At 40.7% G+C, this 20,237-nt stretch overlaps 1 protein-coding gene across 2 annotated transcripts in view; it reads left to right on the top strand.

Moving 5' to 3' along the window:
• Positions 1–20,026, top strand: part of TDRD7 (tudor domain containing 7) — an 81,256-nt gene extending 61,230 nt beyond the window's left edge. For both annotated transcript variants that reach the window (XM_066367604.1, XM_066367603.1), the window contains exons 12-17: positions 438–524; positions 6,502–6,636; positions 9,080–9,190; positions 11,264–11,775; positions 15,567–15,727; positions 19,607–20,026. In XM_066367604.1, the coding sequence (XP_066223701.1) occupies positions 438–524; positions 6,502–6,636; positions 9,080–9,190; positions 11,264–11,775; positions 15,567–15,727; positions 19,607–19,827 (1,227 nt within the window). In that variant the 3' untranslated portion in view covers positions 19,828–20,026. The remainder of the gene's footprint in view (positions 1–437; positions 525–6,501; positions 6,637–9,079; positions 9,191–11,263; positions 11,776–15,566; positions 15,728–19,606) is intronic.
• The last annotated feature ends 211 nt before the right edge of the window (positions 20,027–20,237 follow it).

Raw genomic sequence — 20,237 nt, 5'->3', positions numbered from 1 at the left:
TTTGTTTTGTTTTGGAATTAAAATCCCATCTTTGAATCTAAATGTTAAAATATGGAAAGAAAGAGACCTCATTGAGAGCAAACCCAGCCTCCTCACTTTGCATCCAAGCAGCTCTCCCCATTGTCAGATTCATCCTTCCTCTCCATGTCCCACTGAGGCGCTGGCGCCTGGGTGAATCATGCTGACCTCCCGTACTAACACTTTTAGACATGTTAACAGGGCTGATTTACGATCCTCGTGCAAAAAAGGAGCGTAGATCATGCCATCAGCAAATGCAGAGAAGCAAGGCAGAGTTCCATAAGCCCCTGGACATGTGCTGTGTCCCCTGATTACATATGGGTGGAGCAGTCGGCCTGTGCCACATGAAGTGTCCCTAATGGCGTAGCGATGAGCTCTTTGCTAAGAGTAGTAAGGTGTCATGCACTTCTGTTTTGCAGCACATGACTTCAGAGTACTTCGTTTCCTTACCCTTCTGTGGGAAAATCTGCCTCTTCCACTGCAAAGGAAAATGGTTACGAGTAGAGGTAAAACCTGTCACTTGACTCTTTTTTTTGGACTTATTATGAAATATTTCAGACATATAAAAAGGTGGGGTTTTTTTAATGGAAAAAGCAGTTTAAGAAATAAGATGTGACCAACCTGGCCAATGCTCCTGTCTCCATCCCTCTCTCCCCTACTCCCACCACTGGCAGGCTGCCCGCTGAATTCAGTATTTCTCGTTCCTGTTCGTTTCTTTATACTTTTACTATATTTGTATCTATATACATACTTTTAGTCTGTACATATTTTCATATATAGGTAGTAGAAATAAAGAAATGAATATGTATATAAAATATAGTAAAAAATGAATAATACAGCATAACTATATGTAACTATATGAATATGTTTTAAAAATATATAAAATAGGAAAATGTATTGGTTCTTCTGAAACACACATTTCATTCTTTATGTCGCTGAGCTCCAACCATGTGAACGTGTGCCGCTCCAGTTCACTTGTTTTCAGTGTCGTGTGATGTAACAGGATACGAATATGCCAGCGTTATCATTCCATTCTCCTGATGATGGATATTTAGATTGTCTCTCATTTTTTTGCTATAAACAATGTTAAAATGAACCTTCCTATGCATATCCCCCAGGGTACAAATGTAGGAATGAAATTTCTGGGTATAGGAAATGCATATCTTCAACTTCACTAGACATTGTCTAATTACTCTCCAAAGTCACCCTTCCATTGAAGCTGCGGCCCTTTGAGACTTCTGACTTCCAGGAGTCTCAGATCCTCCCTCTCTCTTGCCCAAGATGGCTTTGGCTTCAATGTCCACACACTCCTCTATTTCCAGTCCTTAATGATTCTTATTTGCTTGTAAACTCAGATACTAATTTGAAAGGTTTATTATATTTTATTATATATTCCTATATATTTTTCAAATGTGAGTTTTTATTTTTGTGCTGTTTCTTTCTTTACTTCTTTTTTTTTTTTTTTAATCTAGTTTGCCCAATTGCTGAAGTGGCAAATTTGGGCTTGATTTTATTTTATTTATTTATTTTGTTACAGAGGTATAGGTGGGAGGACCTCTACTTTCAGGGGTTCTTGCAAATTGTGTCTTTTTATGTGTGTTTATTATGTATTTTGGGGGGGAAATAGCCATAATTTTCAGAAGAGTCTCAAATAAACCAACCCTAACAGTTAAGAACCATAGCTTTATTAATTTTTTAATGTTGTATAGAAACATTTTGATAACTACATATATTGATTTTCTTTTTAGTTAAATAAAACTTGGTCATGGGTACATTAATGAAAGCAGTAATTTTGAAGTAATTATTGTCATCAATGCGAATTTGTGTCAGAAGGCCAAGGTCTGGGATTATATGAAAAAGAGTTTTTTTTTTTAAAGATTTTATTTATTCATTATAGAGAGGGGAGAGAGAGAGAGAGAGAGAGAGAGAGAGAAGGGGGGAGGAGCAGAAAGCATCAACTCCCATATGTGCCTTGACCAGGCAAGCCCAGGGTTTTGAACCGGCGACCTCAGCGTTTCCAGGTTGACACTTTATCCACTGTGCCACCACAGGTCAGGCTGAACAAGAGTTTTGTGCTTAGCTTTAAACTTCAAAAACATGACTCATTAAAAAGAACACAGCATTATTTGAATTTTAAAGCTCTGTAAGGTTTAGTGTATAATATGAAAATGCAGAAATACTTAATTTTTAAAAACTTTTATTTTGAAATAATTTCAAACTTTCAGAGAGTTGCAAAAATAGCTCAGAGATCCTATATGTCCCTTACCAAACCATTTCTAAATGTTATCATCTTGCATAACCATCATCAAAACCAGGAAATTAACATTGATAAATTATTATTAACGAATCCTCGGAACTTACTGACATTTCCTAGATTGTCCCTCAAATGTCCTTTTTCTGGTCCAGAATCCCAGGTTGTAGTCAGTAGTCACATCTTCCCAGTTCTCTCCAGCCTGGCAGTTGCTCTGTCTCTCTTGGTCGTCCGTGGCCTTCTAAAGGATCGCGTTATTTGTAGAGTATCTCTCAACTTGAGTTTCCTCATGTGTAGAATCAGGTTATGCCTTTTTGGCAAAAATAACTTTTCAGGGGATGCTCAGATGCTTTAGATAATTATCCAGTATTATTTTTAATACTCTCAAATTGTGTATTGTCTACCTTTGAGATATCTACATGTTCAGGAAGGAAAAATGATTAATGAAATGTAGATCCTGTGTTTTAATGATGTATTTGTTCTTTTTTTTTTTTTTTTTTTTTATTTTTTCTGAAGCTGGAAACAGGGAGAGACAGTCAGACAGACTCCCGCATGCGCCTGACCGGGATCCACCCGGCACGCCCACCAGGGGGCGACGCTCTGCCCACCAGGGGGCGATGCTCTGCCCATCCTGGGCGTCGCCATATTGCGACCAGAGCCACTCTAGCGCCTGAGGAAGAGGCCACAGAGCCATCCCCAGCGCCCGGGCCATCTTTGCTCCAATGGAGCCTTGGCTGCGGGAGGGGAAGAGAGAGACAGAGAGGAAAGCGTGGTGGAGGGGTGGAGAAGCAAATGGGCGCTTCTCCTGTGTGCCCTGGCCGGGAATCGAACCCGGGTCCTCCGCACGCTAGGCCGACGCTCTACCGCTGAGCCAACCGGCCAGGGCTTGATGTATTTGTTCTTGACACGACATCATCCCTGTGTCAAGATCCAGTGTCTCAGCTTTATTTAGTGCCTGTGCACCTGGAACTATTCTATTCTCTACATGCCGCCAACTCTATTTTATGGTTATCTCTCTTCCTCCAGACACACCCTGAGCGGTCTGCATTCACTTTCTACACCACCTTCCAGTCAGTCCTCAGCTGCTGCTGCTGCTGTGTGACCTCTGTCTGCGTGATGCCAGAGAGCCTTTGTTGCGCAATCTGAATATTACCGGCCAGCTCTTACTTTACCAGACCTCTCTGCTGCATCTAACAGTGTTGAATTTGAAGTTTTCTTCTCACTAGGCTACCATGTTATCAAATCCTCCTAATTTTGCTCACGATGTTTTAATGATTCCTTCTCTCATTTTCAGCCTAACTGCCTCACCCACCCCCATGGCTGAAGGGTCAGCACCTCCCAGTTCTGTCCCGCTCACCACTCTTCTCAGCCTCTGCATCCTTTGGGGCAATTCCATCTCATAGTTTCTGTTACTGTCTTGGTCCTAATGTCTCCCAAATTAGTTTTCCAGCCCTTGACGAGCTTCACATTTAGGCGAAAAGCCAACTGAAATTGTCCATCTCAAAAACTCAAGCTCTACGTGTCTGAAACCAAAATTGTCTTTTCTCATTCTTGTCTTCCCAACTATGTCTGTATCTTGGTGGTACCTCCATTCATGTAGCCATTCAAACTGTTCCTTAATCATTATCTTTAATTCGTGTATCTTTCTCAGCCCTCAGTGCAACTAATCACCAAACCCTGCCAATTGGATAGCGTTGTCATTTCTTGCCTGGATCCCCGCGACACCACGCCAGCTGTCTCCTCTGCCTTCACTCTGTCTCTCTCTAATCAAGCTCCATACCACTAGAATGAGCAAACCAAAATGAAAATAACAAATTATAGTGCATCCAATGTTTAATGTGGCTTACAATTTCCCAGACACTAAATGTTTTTTTTTTTTTAAACATGACTGATCTCATTTAATCTTCACAAAACCCTTTTATCCCCATTCTTAATAACAAGAGAAAGTAATTTGGCTAGAAAGTGGGAGAGCTGAACTTTAAAATCAAATCTATCTGATTGTAAAACCCTCACCCAATCTCACTATCAACAATACAGGGCTTCTTCTAAAGCTGACCATCTCATTCTTCCACTTAACACTCGACGTCGGCATCTCATCTAGAAGGTCAAGTCTAAGTTCTTTAAGACATATATCTGGCTCTCCAAGACCTTGCCTTTGCCGGTTTGCCTGTCTCTCAGCCTCATCTTTTGTCTTGCCCTTCCTCTCACTTTATGTTCCAACATAACCAAGATGCTTGTGGACCCCACACATAAGAAATACCTGTGTGTCTTGCCCGTCCTCTCCCCTGTGTTTGAAATGTCCAGATTATTCCCAAACTAGACTTCTTCTAACTGGGTTTACTCCCATTCATAATTTAAGGTCCAGCTCTGAAAAGATATAAATTTGTGAAAATTATTCTAATTTGTGAAAAAAATACAAATGTCCAATAAATATGATTATTTCTTAAAGGAACAGAAATTTACACAATTTAAATTATCCAGCCAAAAGTTTTGTTAGGTAAGTCACCGTGTATCTATATAGATTTATGCAACATTAAAATGATGTGGAAGACTAATGATGTGAAATATTTTTGAGACATTGAGTGAAAGGTAGTCAGTTATTAAATAGTATATACTACTTAGTACTGATACATTTTGAAATTCTTCCATGTATCCAGCCAACTGTATGCCGTGGCCATCACTCACTCTTCCTCCAAACATATCCTGAATGGTCTGCATTCACCTTTCTCCACTATAGCACGTTCTCATTTTTATAAATCATTTTTTTTTGTAAAAAGCATGGATAAAAGACTAGAAGGTTAATTATACTCTATAGATTACAAGTGATTTTTGTGTGTTTCTTTTAAGTATCTAAATTTTCTACAATGGAGGCATTTTACTAAAATAAGAAAAAAAATCCTTTTAAAGAAAAGCACCAATTCTAGGCATTTTCTTTCTCTGAAAGCTTGTTCTAACATCACTTCCTGTCTGGGTCAGCTACCCATCCTCTATGTTCCAGTTGCACTCCATAGTACCCCACGCATAACTTAATTATTGTCCTTACTCCATTGTATTATGGTTATATATGTGTCATCTCTCATGAGACTGGGAACTCTTAGAGATGGGAAAGTATGTCTCCATGGCCCAGTTATGCCTGGATACATTAGTCAATGTATGCCATCCATACTATAATATATATGTGCAGTATATATGTTTGACTAAATACATACATTTAAAAATATTGCCCCATACTACTATTTGTTTATTATGTCTTAAGAGATTTTTTAATTAATAAAATATTTTCTGGAGCAGTAGGAAAGGCTTTACTTTTGGTAACTGACTCCCACCTCAAGAGTGGTCCAGTTCTTCTTAACAGTAACCAGATTGAAGCACCGCCATTCTCACGGTGGCCGTCCATGCAGCTGTAGGCAAGGTGAAGTCCCTGCCCATAGCTGTCCCCGTGAGGCTGTATTTGGCCAGTGTGACTATATCCAGTGATGGCAAATACCACAATGGCTTATTAAGGGAAATTATGGGCGTTTAAAGATGCACCCAGTATCTTACATTGTGATGTTGCCATTTGATCACAAATAAGTAATTATTGTCTCAACTCAATGTGTAATTTTCCCATTTTTGAATTATTAATTTGACCTTATTTTACCTCTCTTACTTTCTGAGTTTCAAATTTTTAGTTAGGACAAATTATAATAATTATCATTGGGTTTTCTGACAAAGCTGTAAATACCAAAATACATTATGATATAAAAATGTTTAGTATTTATTTGCTATAAGTAAAATTCTGTCTCTTAATTCTATTTTTTATTTCCTCATTGCTAAGACACAATAGCTTTTTCTCACATTTTAATATTTTGGAGAATAGATTGTATATTATAAACAGCAATATATAATGTATCAAATTATTTTACAAGTAATAGTGCCCTAGAATTTAAAACATAGCAAATATTACTATATTTATTAATTTTACTAATTATTACTAGTTTAGTGATTTTTACTGATTAAAAAGTGTTTAGTAATTGTTTAGTGATCGTTACTGATTAAATAAATGAACAACTAGATGTTGCAATCAATTCTACTCTGAAAGAATAACTATAAGTACATTTTAAAATAAGAAAAAATTTAATAACAGAAGTCTTTGTTGCTTTTGTATGCAGTTTAGAGATGAACAAAATGGCCCAGAACCGTTTGGCTGTTTGGAGGTGCTAATAAATTAGCTGACACTTGTCTCGTTGCAGATCATGAACGTTCACAGCAGCCGGACTCTAGACGTTCAATTCCTGGACTCTGGCACGGTGACCTCCATAAAAGTATCTGAGCTCAGGGAAATTCCCCCGCGGTTTCTACAGGAAGTGATTGCAATACCCTCTCAGGTACTGTGTGTTAGAGGCGGGAGATTTGCTGGAAGAGACTTGAATATGCGTGTGGTCGTGTTGTGAGGTACCCTCTTCGTTCTGATCTTGAGAATGATCAAAGTCTGAGTCCGTAGCAAAGTTGGAAATGATCCAAATGGGGTTGTTCACTGGTTTTCAGATGTAAAATTCAACTGACTTAGACAAGAAGACCAGTCAGACTTACAGAACATTGTTTGATACATGTTTGTTTTCAAGTATGTCGAGTCATTAGGCTATGTAGTGCAGTTAAAAGTCCCACCTTAATAATTTAGTCAATGCTGACTTCTACACAGCTTCAGGATATTTTCTGTATTTACCTCCAGAGTTCTTAGTTTAATTAGGTAACCATTCTCTTTGGAAATCTGTTTTTATTCAATCATTTTCTTGTATAATGTTTCCCCCATAGATTTTAGTAAAAAGATTAACCTCAGCCTATTCCTCCTCTATTGGTAAAAATGACTCGAATTTTGAATTATTTTGAATTAATTAAAATTGTTATGAACTATTTCCACCTTTAGGAAAAGTAGAGGATTTTTTATGAAAATTAATCATTTTTTGAAATTAAAACTATTTGGCATTCTGTAATTTTAAAAGACTTCTTGATTTATATGTGTCAGAAGGTATCTGGTGCCATTGAAACTCAGTGAATAAAAAGCACTTGACCATAATTAGCAGGCTTTTATAACTCTCTCACTCCTCTCACCATTGCTTATAGTAAAATTACTATTACAGAGAAACTAACTTGTGATCAAGCCAGTTTTCAAAATCACCTTTGTTGTTGCTCAGCCATATGTTGAAGACTGTTCGACTTTAAGTGCTCCTTTCACTTGGTAGCACCTCTGGCCTCTGTATCCTTGCTAGAGCATCCAAGGACCAGCCCTACCTAGAAAAGTCCCCTGGACCGTGGAGGGAGGACAGGAGCTCCATCCCACTGCCCGACTGACTGAAAGGCACCCAGGGTGCCTTCTTTGTGCTACAGCATTAGATACCCTGACAAATATTTTTCTTTGAATTTTGTGTAGATTCATTGTTTAGTAGCTGTGAATTTGGGGGAACTTTAAAAGTCAGCAAGGCCAAGCCTCTGACTAACAGCATCTCCCCAAAAGATCTAAGTCAGAGCCACAAACTGATGGCCTGTTGGCTGTTATGATTTGCATGAATATTGCAAAGTATTCATGACCCATGAAACTGAGTTTGGGCTCTTGGCTCTTACAGTGTTTTAAAATGTGGATTGGGTGCCAGGATTTAAAAATCAAGTAATTTCACACCAAAATCCCTACTTCTAGCTTTTCTTGACAAAGTAGAAAATCTGACAATATTAAGCGTTCTCCTTTTTGCGCCAGTACTCTGTGGGCACTTGGGAAGTGGCAGCTCCCCTGCAGGGCCATGATGTCCAGCACGCTGGCCTCACCTGGCCACCTCACTCCCTCTTGACCTGCATGGCCCTGCAGGTATTAGAGTTTGCAGCCTCTCCCAGGGGCACAGTGAGAGACGGGGAACCCCCAAGGCAATTCCCTTCATAGAATTGCCTCCATCAATTCAGACTCCCACAAGACTGAAGGGGGTCCCTGAGGTCACCGTTTACTCCCTGCTGGAGCTACTCCACAAAAGCTTGTGCAGTGACAGTGGAAGGCAGAAAGCACTGGGGAAAATGAAGCTTTTTAGCTAGCTATCTGTGGATTCGAATTTTTAATTCTCATCATTACCACATCCTTCCAAAGGTGAACACAAAGTCCTGGCGCCCACAAGGCACTCAGAAAATGCTGAATGAAGCACATAAGCCTCCAAAAAATTTTTGCAACAGGAGTCAGTTTTCATCCAAGTGACACTTCATTTTTCAGTTGGATTTAGAGAGAAGTCTTAGATATGAGCCCCAATCCTGTCTTCTCAGTATTGTGATCCAACCGTCTCTCTACGTCCACCATCTGTATAATGGGGTCGTGACGCTAGCCTGTCAAACAGAAAATTGTAGGGTGAGAAGGACCTGAAGCACCTGGTGTAAGTCCTGGCTCATAATAGGAGTAACGACAGTAGTCTTAATGTAACAGAGCCAGGAACAAAGCAGGTGCTCCAGCCCGAGTGCTGTCATTGTCATTATTAGCTACTGCTGTTGCTTGCTTTTTTTTTTCTTTTTGTATTTTTCCAACTTTGCTCCATTGGAGCCTTGGCTGCGGGAGGGGAAGAGAGAGATAGAGAGGAAGTAGATAGGGAAGAGTGGGTGCTTCTCCTGTGTGCCCTGACAGGGAATCGAACCCAGGACTTCCACAAGTCAGGCCGACCTCTACCACTGAGCCAACTGGCCAGGGCTTGCTATTGCTTTTTATCTTGGCAACCTTTGACTGTGGGAACAGCATGTCAGCATTACTCAAAAGTACCTATTTTAAGGTAATGTATTCACTTTTCCATCTTGTTTTCTTTTCAGGCCATCAAGTGCTGTTTAGCAGATATTCCACAGTCTGTCGGCATGTGGACGCCAGATGCTGTGCTTTGGTTAAGAGATTCTGTTTTGAACTGCTCGGACTGTAGCATTAAGGTTAGTTATCTTATTGGTCTTAATACATTTAGAAAGGGAGCTGTCAGCCAGAAGGGTTCACTTGGTTTTTGTGAAAGAATTTTATGTTACTGTAAACTGATGATTTCACATCTGACACATTTTTATAGTCAAGAGATTGGTTACATATGTAGGGAGAAGATACTTCATGGCTTAAATTTTATTTAAGAATTTATTCTGGGCCTGACCTGTGGTGGTGCAGTGGATAAAGCGTCGACCTGGAAATGCTGAGGTCGCCAGTTCAAAACCCTGGGCTTGCCTGGTCAAGGCACATATGGGAGTTGATGCTTCCAGCTCCTCCCCCGTCTCTCTCTCCTCTCTCTGTCTCACTCTCTCCCCCTCTCTCTCTCCTCTCTAAAATGAATAAATAAAATAAAAATTAAAAGAGTCATTTAAAAAAAAGAATTTATTCTGAACTCCAGTACTATTTTTACGTCCTTTATATAATTTTCCCATTTTTATTAAGGTAGCAGACATTGTTCTCTGCTCCCATTTTGTACTGGGATAAGGCATTATCCCAAGAGAGGGACCACCATATATCTCTTGATAAATGTTTTCACAAATCTTTTAAGTTCGCTATTTGTTTTTTCTAAAGTATAATAACTTATAAACAAATTATTTACACTGCTTTATTTCACTAGCTTTTTGTCCTTCACTTTGCATCTTCACATCAAAAAATTGCTCATATTTTTAAGAATAGAAATGTAAAATGACATTCTTCTGTTTTAACTGATGCATATACTCTTATCATTTTATATAAAAATTTAACGATGAAATGTCCTTGAGAAATACCTTCGTGAAGATACCTAAATTATTCTAGCCCACACCGATTTTTCTATCTTCACACTTTTTGGGTTTATAATGTACAGTTACACACTTAATCATGTACCATTTTATATTCTTTAATTGATACACGATAATTACTATTGTTTTCTTGGCTACTTTTTCAGCTCCTAAAACCAGGGCAGTGGGTATTCAATAAAAATATTTTTAATGGTTGATTTTTGAAATGGTACTTCTGTATTGTAAGTATTAAAATGAATTAGCAGGTGGTACTTCATTAGCACTCCAAATGATGAATTTAAATAGAGTTATCTTGCTAGGAAAGAACTTTTTAAATGAAGTGCTGTGGAAGGATCACCTTGCAGGTGTCTCCCTGTCTTCATGCCTGTGTCTCTACCTTTTGTTTCTAGCCTAATGGGATTTTTTTTTAAAAAAATGGATGTGGCTAGAAGGATCTCATTTTTCCCATTTCTGAGCTAAACCAAAGGAGCTGGTGAGGTGACTTACAGTCCCCTAGCCTTTTGGGAACCACAGCAGTGCAGTCCCAGTTATCGATGTATCAATGTATGATGATCTGACAAGAAGAGACAGCCAGGAAGCCAAGGGTCTCCTGGAAAAAATGTGCAGAACTGCAGTTTTGGCCTGGAGCTTTTTCCCTCTTTTACTTCCAAGGCCCCTCTTCTCTCCTATAGCTGGGAAAGGGGTGAGGAGTGAGGACAGATAGTAGGACAAATAAGGGAATCAGACCAGAGGTCCCAGAGGGTATGGTGAATGTCAGAGCCTTCTCCTCCCTCCCAGTCTGAGGTACGCCAGCCTTAAGCACAGTGCTCAGAAGGCATTTTGCCATTGTTGTGATTGTTTGTCGTTGTTGAGGTTGGGTGCTAAGCACATGGGGACTCGTCCTACTGTTCTTTGAGTGTTTTAAAATATCATTAATAAAAAAATTTTGAATCATGATATATAGAATCACTTCCTTTCAGTGATCATGCCCTCTAGCAAGTTATAAGGTGTTCTCAGAGGTTTTAGAAGTTAGTAAATTTTTCACTTCCATAAGCTTGCTGCTGGTTTCTGGCCTAGTTATGAGCTTATTCATTGCTACAGCCATGATAGATAATTCATCTGACCTTAACTAAGATGACTCTGAGCAAGTTGGGTTTTTTGGCTTTGTTTTCTGCAAAATACTATTTTAATATTAAAGTTAATATTATAACCACCTCTCAGGATTCAGTGTAAACCTGAATGTCTTGAATTGGTTTTTCATGTTTCCCAAAGGTTACAAAACTGGACGAAACACGAGGGATCGCATATGTTTACTTATTCACTCCTAAGAATTTCCCCGACCCTCACCGCAGCATCAACCGTCAGATCCTGAATGCAGACTTGTGGAAGCATCAGAAGGATGTGTTTCTGAGCGCCATCCCCGGTGGTGCCAGCTCTCCCGGCAGCAAAGCTGGGAGCACCCCCGGCACTGGCAGCCCTGCAGCAAACGTCAGAAAGAGCCTCCAGGACGTCAACAAGAAGTTCATGGGGGAGCGCAGCTGTTCTTTCCCCGTGGAGGAACTGCCCCCTCTGCCTCCGCCTGTCCCCTTGTCGAGGCCAGGGGAGCACATGGATGTGTACGTGCCTGTGGCCTGTCACCCAGGCTACTTTGTCATCCAGCCGTGGCAGGAGATTCACAAGCTGGAAGTTCTGATGGAAGAGATGATCCTGTATTACAGTGTGTCTGAGGTGCGCCACGTCGCAGTGGAGAAGGACCAAGTGTACGCGGCCAAAGTGGAGAATAAGTAGGTCCTTGGACAAAGCGTTTTATTCTAGTCCTGAGAAAGATATAGAGAGTGATACCAGCAGTCCTTGAGCCCTGCAGGGGGATGTTGAATTGATGAATGGAAATTTTGAATGTAAAATTAGATTAATGAATTGTGCAGTTTTCTAATATTTAAAATGATGTCCTGTATCTAAAACTCTAGTGACCATATTCCTGTTAAAACCTAATCATATCTGAACTGAAGGTTTACATTTTTTTCTACTTTTCTGTTAGAAAAAAAATTTGTTCAGAAAATAATGTTTTTAATAACCTTTTAATTTTAAAAATGTTTATTGTAGAAAAACTTAAAAATACAAAAATATATACAAAATTAAAATCAGCCAATCAGACATTCTCTTTGTTCAACTACTTACATAAATTTAATTTTTCCTATACATACTACACAGTTGGATTATTGTTACGTATAATTTTGTACTTAACATTTTTACCTGACACAATCCTATGAACAGTGTTTCATGTGATAAAATTGCTTTACAAACATTTTTAATGGCTGAATAATAGTTCATCATATTATAGGATTTTTTCTCCCAAATTTTTTACTATTATAAATAATGTTGAACATAAATCTTTGTTCACATATCTAATTACTTATGGGATAGATTCCTAGAAGAGAAAATACTTGTTCGATTAAGGATTCTTCATATGTGTTGTCAGTTGCTTCCTAGAGCGCGTGTGCCACCTTTTGTAAGGTGCAGCGATGCATTGCGTTTCATTACTCTGGCCATTGGACAGTGAGAACCACAGTTCTGACATTTGTTTAGCACTTCAGTCTTCTTTTTTTCTTTTCACATTTGAATCCAGCTCCTCCTTTCCTGAAGTACGTGCTAGTTCCAACCCAGTGAGGCCCAAGCCCTAAACTCTGCACACGGGCCCCAGGAGCTGTGGAAAATGGCACAACTGCCCCTTGTCCCATTCCCTTAGCCAGCTTTCTTAGGGAAAATGACCAAACTTTTTTGATGATGCTGAAAACAAGGAATTGTATCTCCCTCTTGCCCCGAAACACATCAACACACACAAACACACGTACATACACACCCAACTCAATTTCAGAGGTCAAACTGCTTATTTTTTCACGCCCAACTCAATTTCAGAGGTCAAACTGCTTATTTTTTTTTTCTATAAAATGTTTTCATTCTTTCTTATGATAGGAAGTATAGGAATTGATAAAGTTTTATTATTTTCATGGGAGAAAAATACCAATTTTTTTAACTCTTAAAAGTGAGAAAGATAGTAGCTCTCATTCCAAAAAAGCATCCAACTTCTATGATGCAAGCTTTTCATCTTCAAAGTAGCATTTTCACTGTGTCAGGTTATTTATAACCATAAGCATAAATGGGTTGAATTCAATACAGGAACATTATTGGTGTAACTTTGCTTCAATCAGAATTCTTTGCAAGATAATTTAATCGCTGTTAAACTAATGTTACCTGTTGTCTGAGGGGCAAATTAATGATACTCAGCTGGGGGTGGGGTGTTCTACTTGGGGCAAGTGTTGTGTGGAGGAGGAGCACCCACAAGCTGGAGACCTAGGATTTCAGACTCTTCCTCACCCCATGTGGCCGACAGATCTACCACAGGGCTGTTGAGCTTTAACGGATTCATCTGTCCCCAGATAAGCAAGGGATGTTTTGTAGAAAAGAACAGATTACCTGATATTTTTTTAAACTCTATGAACTGAATGCATGTAAAATGTTTAGAGTTTCTATCTTGCTTACAACCCAGAAGTATCTACTAAACCTTATTCCCCCCTATGGTTAGTTAAGACATAGTAGTGTTGGATGCATTTTTTATCACAAGTGGTTTCCAAATCTATGTTGGCTAAGACTGGCCTGGAATACCTATTGAAATAGAGATTCTCCTTCCTCACTCTAGACACCCTGCATCAAAACCTCTGGGGGTGGGACCCCAGGATCAGGTGATACACAAGCAGCCTTGTACTGAAATTGGAAACCAAGCCTTTATATTAAGCTGTTTTGAAAATTGAAAGCTGAGGAGAAATACAGTGTGCAACACTCCAGTTCACTGATGGCTCTCTGCCCACTGCTCTGTCCTTCTTATTGAATGACTCAAAGCACAGACTGCCATCATTGCCCTGTACAATTTAAAGACATTGCTGCTGGTAGAAACCAAAGGTTTTCATCTCCTTTTACACTTAAATAAATTAGCGACATGCACCAAAGTAGCATTTCCACATATGAAAATTTCTCTTTAATTTGGCCTGAAGTTCTTATCTTCATTTTAATACTAATTATATTGATAATGAAGGCTACCATTTGCCAAGTGCCTAGTATGCCAAATAAATAAAGTGCTAGGCACTTTGTATATATTATTTCTGCAAGTGAATTAAAATTAAATATTACCCATGAGATAACAAGACTCAGAGAATAAATGATGAGCCCAGGGTCACCTAACTGGAAAATGGCCCAGCGCAGGTGGGACTCCGCCCAGGAGTTTGCGCCCCCAAAGCTCTGATGTACTTACTTTGGTACCTTTTGTGTCCCTGCTATCTCTGCAACTCATGGATTTTTCCTTGCTGTGCTTTTGCCTAATTTGAAGGTTTCTAGAGTTTCCCTCAGAAGCCCCCCATGACATACAGGGTTAAAGCTGGCCACTCTGTAGCTTCTTACTGCAGTTCACCTGAGAGCAGCCGTGTAAATGTCCTGTACCCATTCTCCACCAGGTGTGAGCTGGCTGGGGCATCAGTCCAGTGTGGCCAGCCCCGGCCCAGCAGAGTGTGGGACTGCTTTCCTGTTCCGCTGGGCTTGCCCCTAATAAACCTGTTTCAGAGGGTGTTCGGGTCTGCCCCCTGAGGCAGGGCCCAACCCCCACCATTCAGAGGAGCAGAGAGCGCCTCCATAGACACTTCCCTGTTAGACATCGTGAACAATCGTCCCTGCCTTAGTGTAATCATGTCATCAGGATGATAGGACCTTCAAATGGCCCTTCATTCCTGAGTTTGCAAGCCTAGGTTTTCCTCATTTTAACACTGTAGGCCAAGATGTACATCTGTATATTGTGTGACTTTCTGGCACCTCAAACACTGGATCTTCCCCCATACTCCCCTACCTTTTCCAGGTTCTTGAAGTGGTAGGTTAGATTTTTTATTTTGTTTTTTAATGTCTTCCTTGGCATAATTAAAATTGTCAACTTTACATTACTTTTTGTAATTTCTTCCCAACCTCCCTTCCCAGTCTGACTTTCTCCTCCATTCCACCCCGCCCCCCCCATTCCACCTCCCAGCTGTCCTTTAGTGTTTGCTCCACTCCAAACCACCAGGCCCTGTAGACTTCTGGGCTTTTTTCCCAGGTGTGTCTTTACCCTGGCCTGGTCCTGCTTGCCTCCCTCTGCCCATCTTTTTACACGTGTACCTTGTCCCAAAGCTGTGGCCATCCCTGTCTGCCCAACAGAATGAAGGGATCCATTAGCCCTGTTCTGACCATCCTCTGTGGCATCTGTTTCTTTCAGCGTTGTGATGGTTGGTAGATTATGTCTCATTCTCCTTTAGCTCCATGAGGCCTGAGGAAAGTGGTGGAAGTGAGCCAGTTCCATCAAACGGGCCGGTAATGAAGCCGAGAGTAGTAACCTTCAGAAAAAGCAGCAGCAATCTCTTTAAAAACTTCTATGATAATATAGTTTTATATTTTGATAATGTTACTCATATTAATTTTTCTTTTTATCATAAAATGGTATCCTTAAGAAGATGTTGACTTTGTGTGTTTCTTCTTCCTTTTTAATCCTGTGCACATGTAGGTGGTACAGGGTGCTTTTAAAGGGAATCCTGACGAATGGATTGGTATCTGTGTATGAGCTGGACTATGGCAAGCATGAATTGGTCAACATAAGAAAGGTGCAGCCCCTAGTGGACATGTTCCGAAAGCTGCCGTTCCAAGCAGTCACGGCTCAACTAGCAGGTGATTTCTGTGGAATTCGAACTCATTCCCCAACATAGTTTATGTTGTCATTTTGTCCTGGGTACTTAGGGAGTACAGAATCATTGGCCCATTGAGGTAACTTTCACTTTTTTTTCTTTTTGCACAAACAACTTCCTGACCGTAATGGAGATAATTTTTAATGATCTCTCACAGTCATGCCCTCCAGCTGCTGTCTGTATCTGCTGTGTCTGTATCATGCCCTGTATCTGCTATTTCTGTTTCTCCACATTCCTTTCTCTCTGGTTTCATGTATGAGTTTATTTCTAAAGCTGTAATCTTAGCACAGGTACAATATTGCAGTCTGCTTTTTACAATTAGCATTTTTTCTCTAATTTTGGGGTGGCTGTTTGGTGGTCTTGATAATGATTTATAATAGTTACAAAATATTCTGTTTAATCATATTTCCCTATTGTTAAATGTTTAGGTTCTCTATACTATTATTGTAGCATTAAGGAAAAAAAACTTGGCCCTGGCCGGTTGGCTCAGTGGTAGAGCGTCGGCCTGGCGTGCAGAAGTCCCGGGTTCAATTCCCGGCCAGGGCACACAGGAGAGGTGCCCATCTGCTTCTCCACCCCTCCCCCTCTCCTTCCTCTCTGTCTCTCTCTTCCCCTCCCGCAGCGAGGCTCCATTGGAGCAAGGATGGCCCGGGCGCTGGGGATGGCTCCTTGGCCTCTGCCCCAGGTGCTGGAGTGGCTCTGGTCGCAGCGGAACGACGCCCCGGAGGGGCAGAGCGTCGCCCCTGATGGGCATGCCGGGTGGATCCCGGTCGGGCGCATGCGGGAGTCTGTCTGACTGTCTCTCCCTGTTTCCAGCTTCAGAAAAATACAAAAAAAAACAAAAAAAAACTGCTGCTATGTATACTAACCAAAACAAACAAACACAGAGACAACCTAAATAACCAATAGGAGGAGAACATCACACAATTAAATATTTCATACTTTATTGCATAAATTATAATCTACATGATAGATGTTGACAATTATAAAACATTCCTGAGTCATAGACTATGACCATTGTCGTGGTCAACTGAGTTCCCAGTCTCATTGCAACTAACAGCACACAAGTGTCTGATTTCATATTCCCACCAGCCTATTAACTAGCATTAAAATTTGAGGTACTAACTTAATAGATGGTACTTACATGTAATATTGTGTTTGAGACTTCTGTCCTCTCTTTTGTAAGAGCGGTCCAAACCCTGGTGGCTTCTCTGCATGCACTGTACCCGTAGGGCACTTGAGCACTCAGATGCAGCTCGCCTGGAGGCGTGTTGGCATTTGCAGAGGGTGTGGAGGCCGCAAGGGCAAGGGGCACAGACACTTGCAGTTGTCTGGGCTCTCTGTGTCCTACTAGGCTGGCTGTGGGGAGCTGTGACCACATCATGCCACCTGAGTCCTCAGCCCTGCTCACTCCACACACTTAGTACGTGGCAAAAGTGATTTGACCTCAGAAATGAAAGCGATTCTGTATGTGGAGTTTTCTTGTGATTATTACTGACCAGCTTTTATTGGCCAGGTATAGTCTGCCTTATTTTTGAAGTATTTGCCAGTTTCTTTGTGTCTCCTACTCGGATTCAGAGGAACTCCCATGGTAGTTGGATATAAACCCAAAATGGCATTTTATCAATGGCATGGCTACCCCTGCTCAGCGTTGAACTCAAACCGCTAAGTGGTTTTCTTCAGATTTTATGGATAGGTTTTTTTATCTTTATTTTCTGATAATATTTTGTTAACAATACATTTTGTGAAACATGATAATCAAACTGTCTGGAGAAGGGGTCCCCAAAACACTGTTATCCCCACACCCACGTCATGGCTGCCGTCCCTGGTACTCACTGTGGGCATGGGGCTCTACCAGCCGCTTCCTTTCATTAAAATCCCCCCACAGCAGAAGGTCAGGTCCTGTCAGGATGACTATCATACAGATCAGGAAACAGCAGCTCAGCTTAGAAACTATTCTAGGCTTCTCTTCTGGAAAATGCGTAATAATCGAAAAATTCAGCCTATTTGCTATATAGATAGTAAATCTTTTAAAGATCTTTTTTAAATTAATTAATTAATTTATTTATTTATTTTTTACAGGGACAGAGAGAGAGTCAGATAGAGGGATAGATAGGGACAGACAGACAGGAACGGAGAGAGATGAGAAGCATCAATTATCAGTTTTTCGTTGCGACACCTTAGTTGTTCATTGATTGCTTTCTCATATGTGCCATGACTGCGGGCCTTCAGCAGACTGAGTAACCCCTTGCTCGAGCCAGTGACCTTGGGTCCAAGCTGGTGAGCTTTTTGGTCAAGCCAGATGAGCCCGCGCTCAAGCTGGCAACCTTGGGGACTCGAACCTGGGTCCTTCCTCGTCTCAGTCCAACGCTCTATCCACTGCGCCACCGCCTGGTTAGGCTAAATCTTTTAAATTATATATGAAACTCTTGGACCTTTATCACTAGGGGACATAATTTATAGTTTACTCTAGTACTCTGCTCACAAAAATTAGGGGATCAGGGAACAAACCGATACTCCAGTACTTTTAGCCTTTTGTGTAGTGCATTTTCACCAATGAAATAAAGGTTGGTTTTGCATCTCATATGCATAATTTAAAAACTTTGACTTGTTTGTTTTTCTGATGTTCTTGTTCAATAAAAAATGAAATGCTTTTTTTTAATCACTTCATATTCATTTTGAAATATCCCCAAATTGGCCCTGGCCGGTTGGCTCAGCGGTAGAGCATCAGCCTGGCATGCGGGGGACCCGGGTTCGATTCCCGGCCAGGGCACATAGGAGAAGCGCCCATTTGCTTCTCCCCCCCCCCTTCCTCTCTGTCTCTCTCTTCCCCTCCCGCAGCCAAGGCTCCATTGGAGCAAAGATGGCCCGGGCGCTGGGGATGGCTCCTTGGCCTCTGCCCCAGGCGCTAGAGTGGCTCTGGTCGCAGCAGAGCAACGCCCCGGAGGGGCAGAGCATCGCCCCCTGGTGGGCAGAGCGTCGCCCCCTGGTGGGTGTGCTGGGTGGATCCCGGTCGGGCGCATGCGGGAGTCTGTCTGACTGTCTCTCCCCATTTCCAGCTTCAGAAAAATACAAAAAAAAAAAAAATATATATATATATATATATATATATATATCCCCAAATTTTTGTGAGCAGTATATATGTGAGCTAGTTTGTTAGTTTAACATTATTTCTTGAAAAATACATATTGTCTCAATTTTGTTTTCAAACCTGATTTAGAATTCTCTAACTTGAGCTCTCAACTTTAAAAAGTCATGGGGAGTTAGAAAAACCTGGGGCTTAAAACTCATTAGGCCCAACCAGTTTATTTCAGAAGGAGACCGAGGCCTGGGAAATGCACTCATTTGCTCCAGATCGGACCACTTGATAGAGGAGGAGCCAGAAACAGTAACTGAGTCTCCAGATTTCAGCCCAGTGCTTTTCCCATGATGTCGTAGATAATAATTTTGAAAAATCAGTACCTTAATTTTTTTACTATATCTGGTTCATCAAGGGGGGGAATCTATAAATAAGAGAAATGTCATCAATATCACTGATGTTTTATTCCCCCTATTTATCTCCATTATCCGTTTAAGTTTTCATATACTGTGTGTAGAGGAATGGGCAGTAGTGACTATACCTTCATTTATAACACAGCATTAAATCTCAAAACTGTCTGTAGGTAAAAGCTTACAGAAGTAACCCTGTTTAGAATAGAAAAACTAAATGCTGGACTGTTTCAAGATTGTTCAGAAACTGTTTTTTCAGTCAGGCAAGTCTAACCTGGCATGTTTAAGCTACTTGGGAACTGACTAAATATATTTCCATTTTAACGGATCAAAGAAAGGCTCATTTGCCCCTCACTGCTCTGCTCTCTCCTAGGATTGAAGTGCAGCCAGTGGTCTGGGGAGGCTTCGATGGTGTTTCGAAATCATGTGGAGAAGAAAGCTCTGGTGGCGCTGGTGCAGACAGTCACAGAAAATGCTCACCCTTGGGACCAGAAAGTAGTGGTCTACTTAGTGGACACGTCGCTGCCAGACACGGACATCTGGATTCATGATTTCATGTCAGAATATCTGGTAGAGCTTTCAAAAGTTAATTAATCACTGCCTCTGAGACCTTGACAACTAATTCAGATTTTCTAGCAATAACAAAATGTAGTAGTAGACTTAAAAAATCTTCTCTCTGCTACATGGCTCTGACTGCTGTGAGGATTGAAAGGAGTATGTTATGTTCGATGGGAAATACTTAAGTTGTGTTTAACAGTTGACTTTTCAAAGAAAATTGTACTTAAATTATTACTATATTAGAATAAAAATTTATCAATATAAAAACTGACTACCTCATAATTTCTAGGCTTTATGATCTTCAGATGAAGATTTTCCCTTTCTATTCATGTTGCCTTCCTTGCGGCGCTGGGTTCTCCTCCTGTTAGACTGGGAATCTCATTACTTTACCCTGATGTGTAGTGCTGTGTCCCCAAGTCACCACACTGTGTGGACTGTCCTGAGAC

This window comes from Saccopteryx leptura, chromosome 2 (assembly GCF_036850995.1).
Source record: "Saccopteryx leptura isolate mSacLep1 chromosome 2, mSacLep1_pri_phased_curated, whole genome shotgun sequence".
NCBI classification, from domain to species: Eukaryota; Metazoa; Chordata; class Mammalia; order Chiroptera; family Emballonuridae; genus Saccopteryx; species Saccopteryx leptura.
Note: the sequence above shows the minus strand (reverse complement) of the source record. Positions and strands in the feature narration are given on the sequence as shown.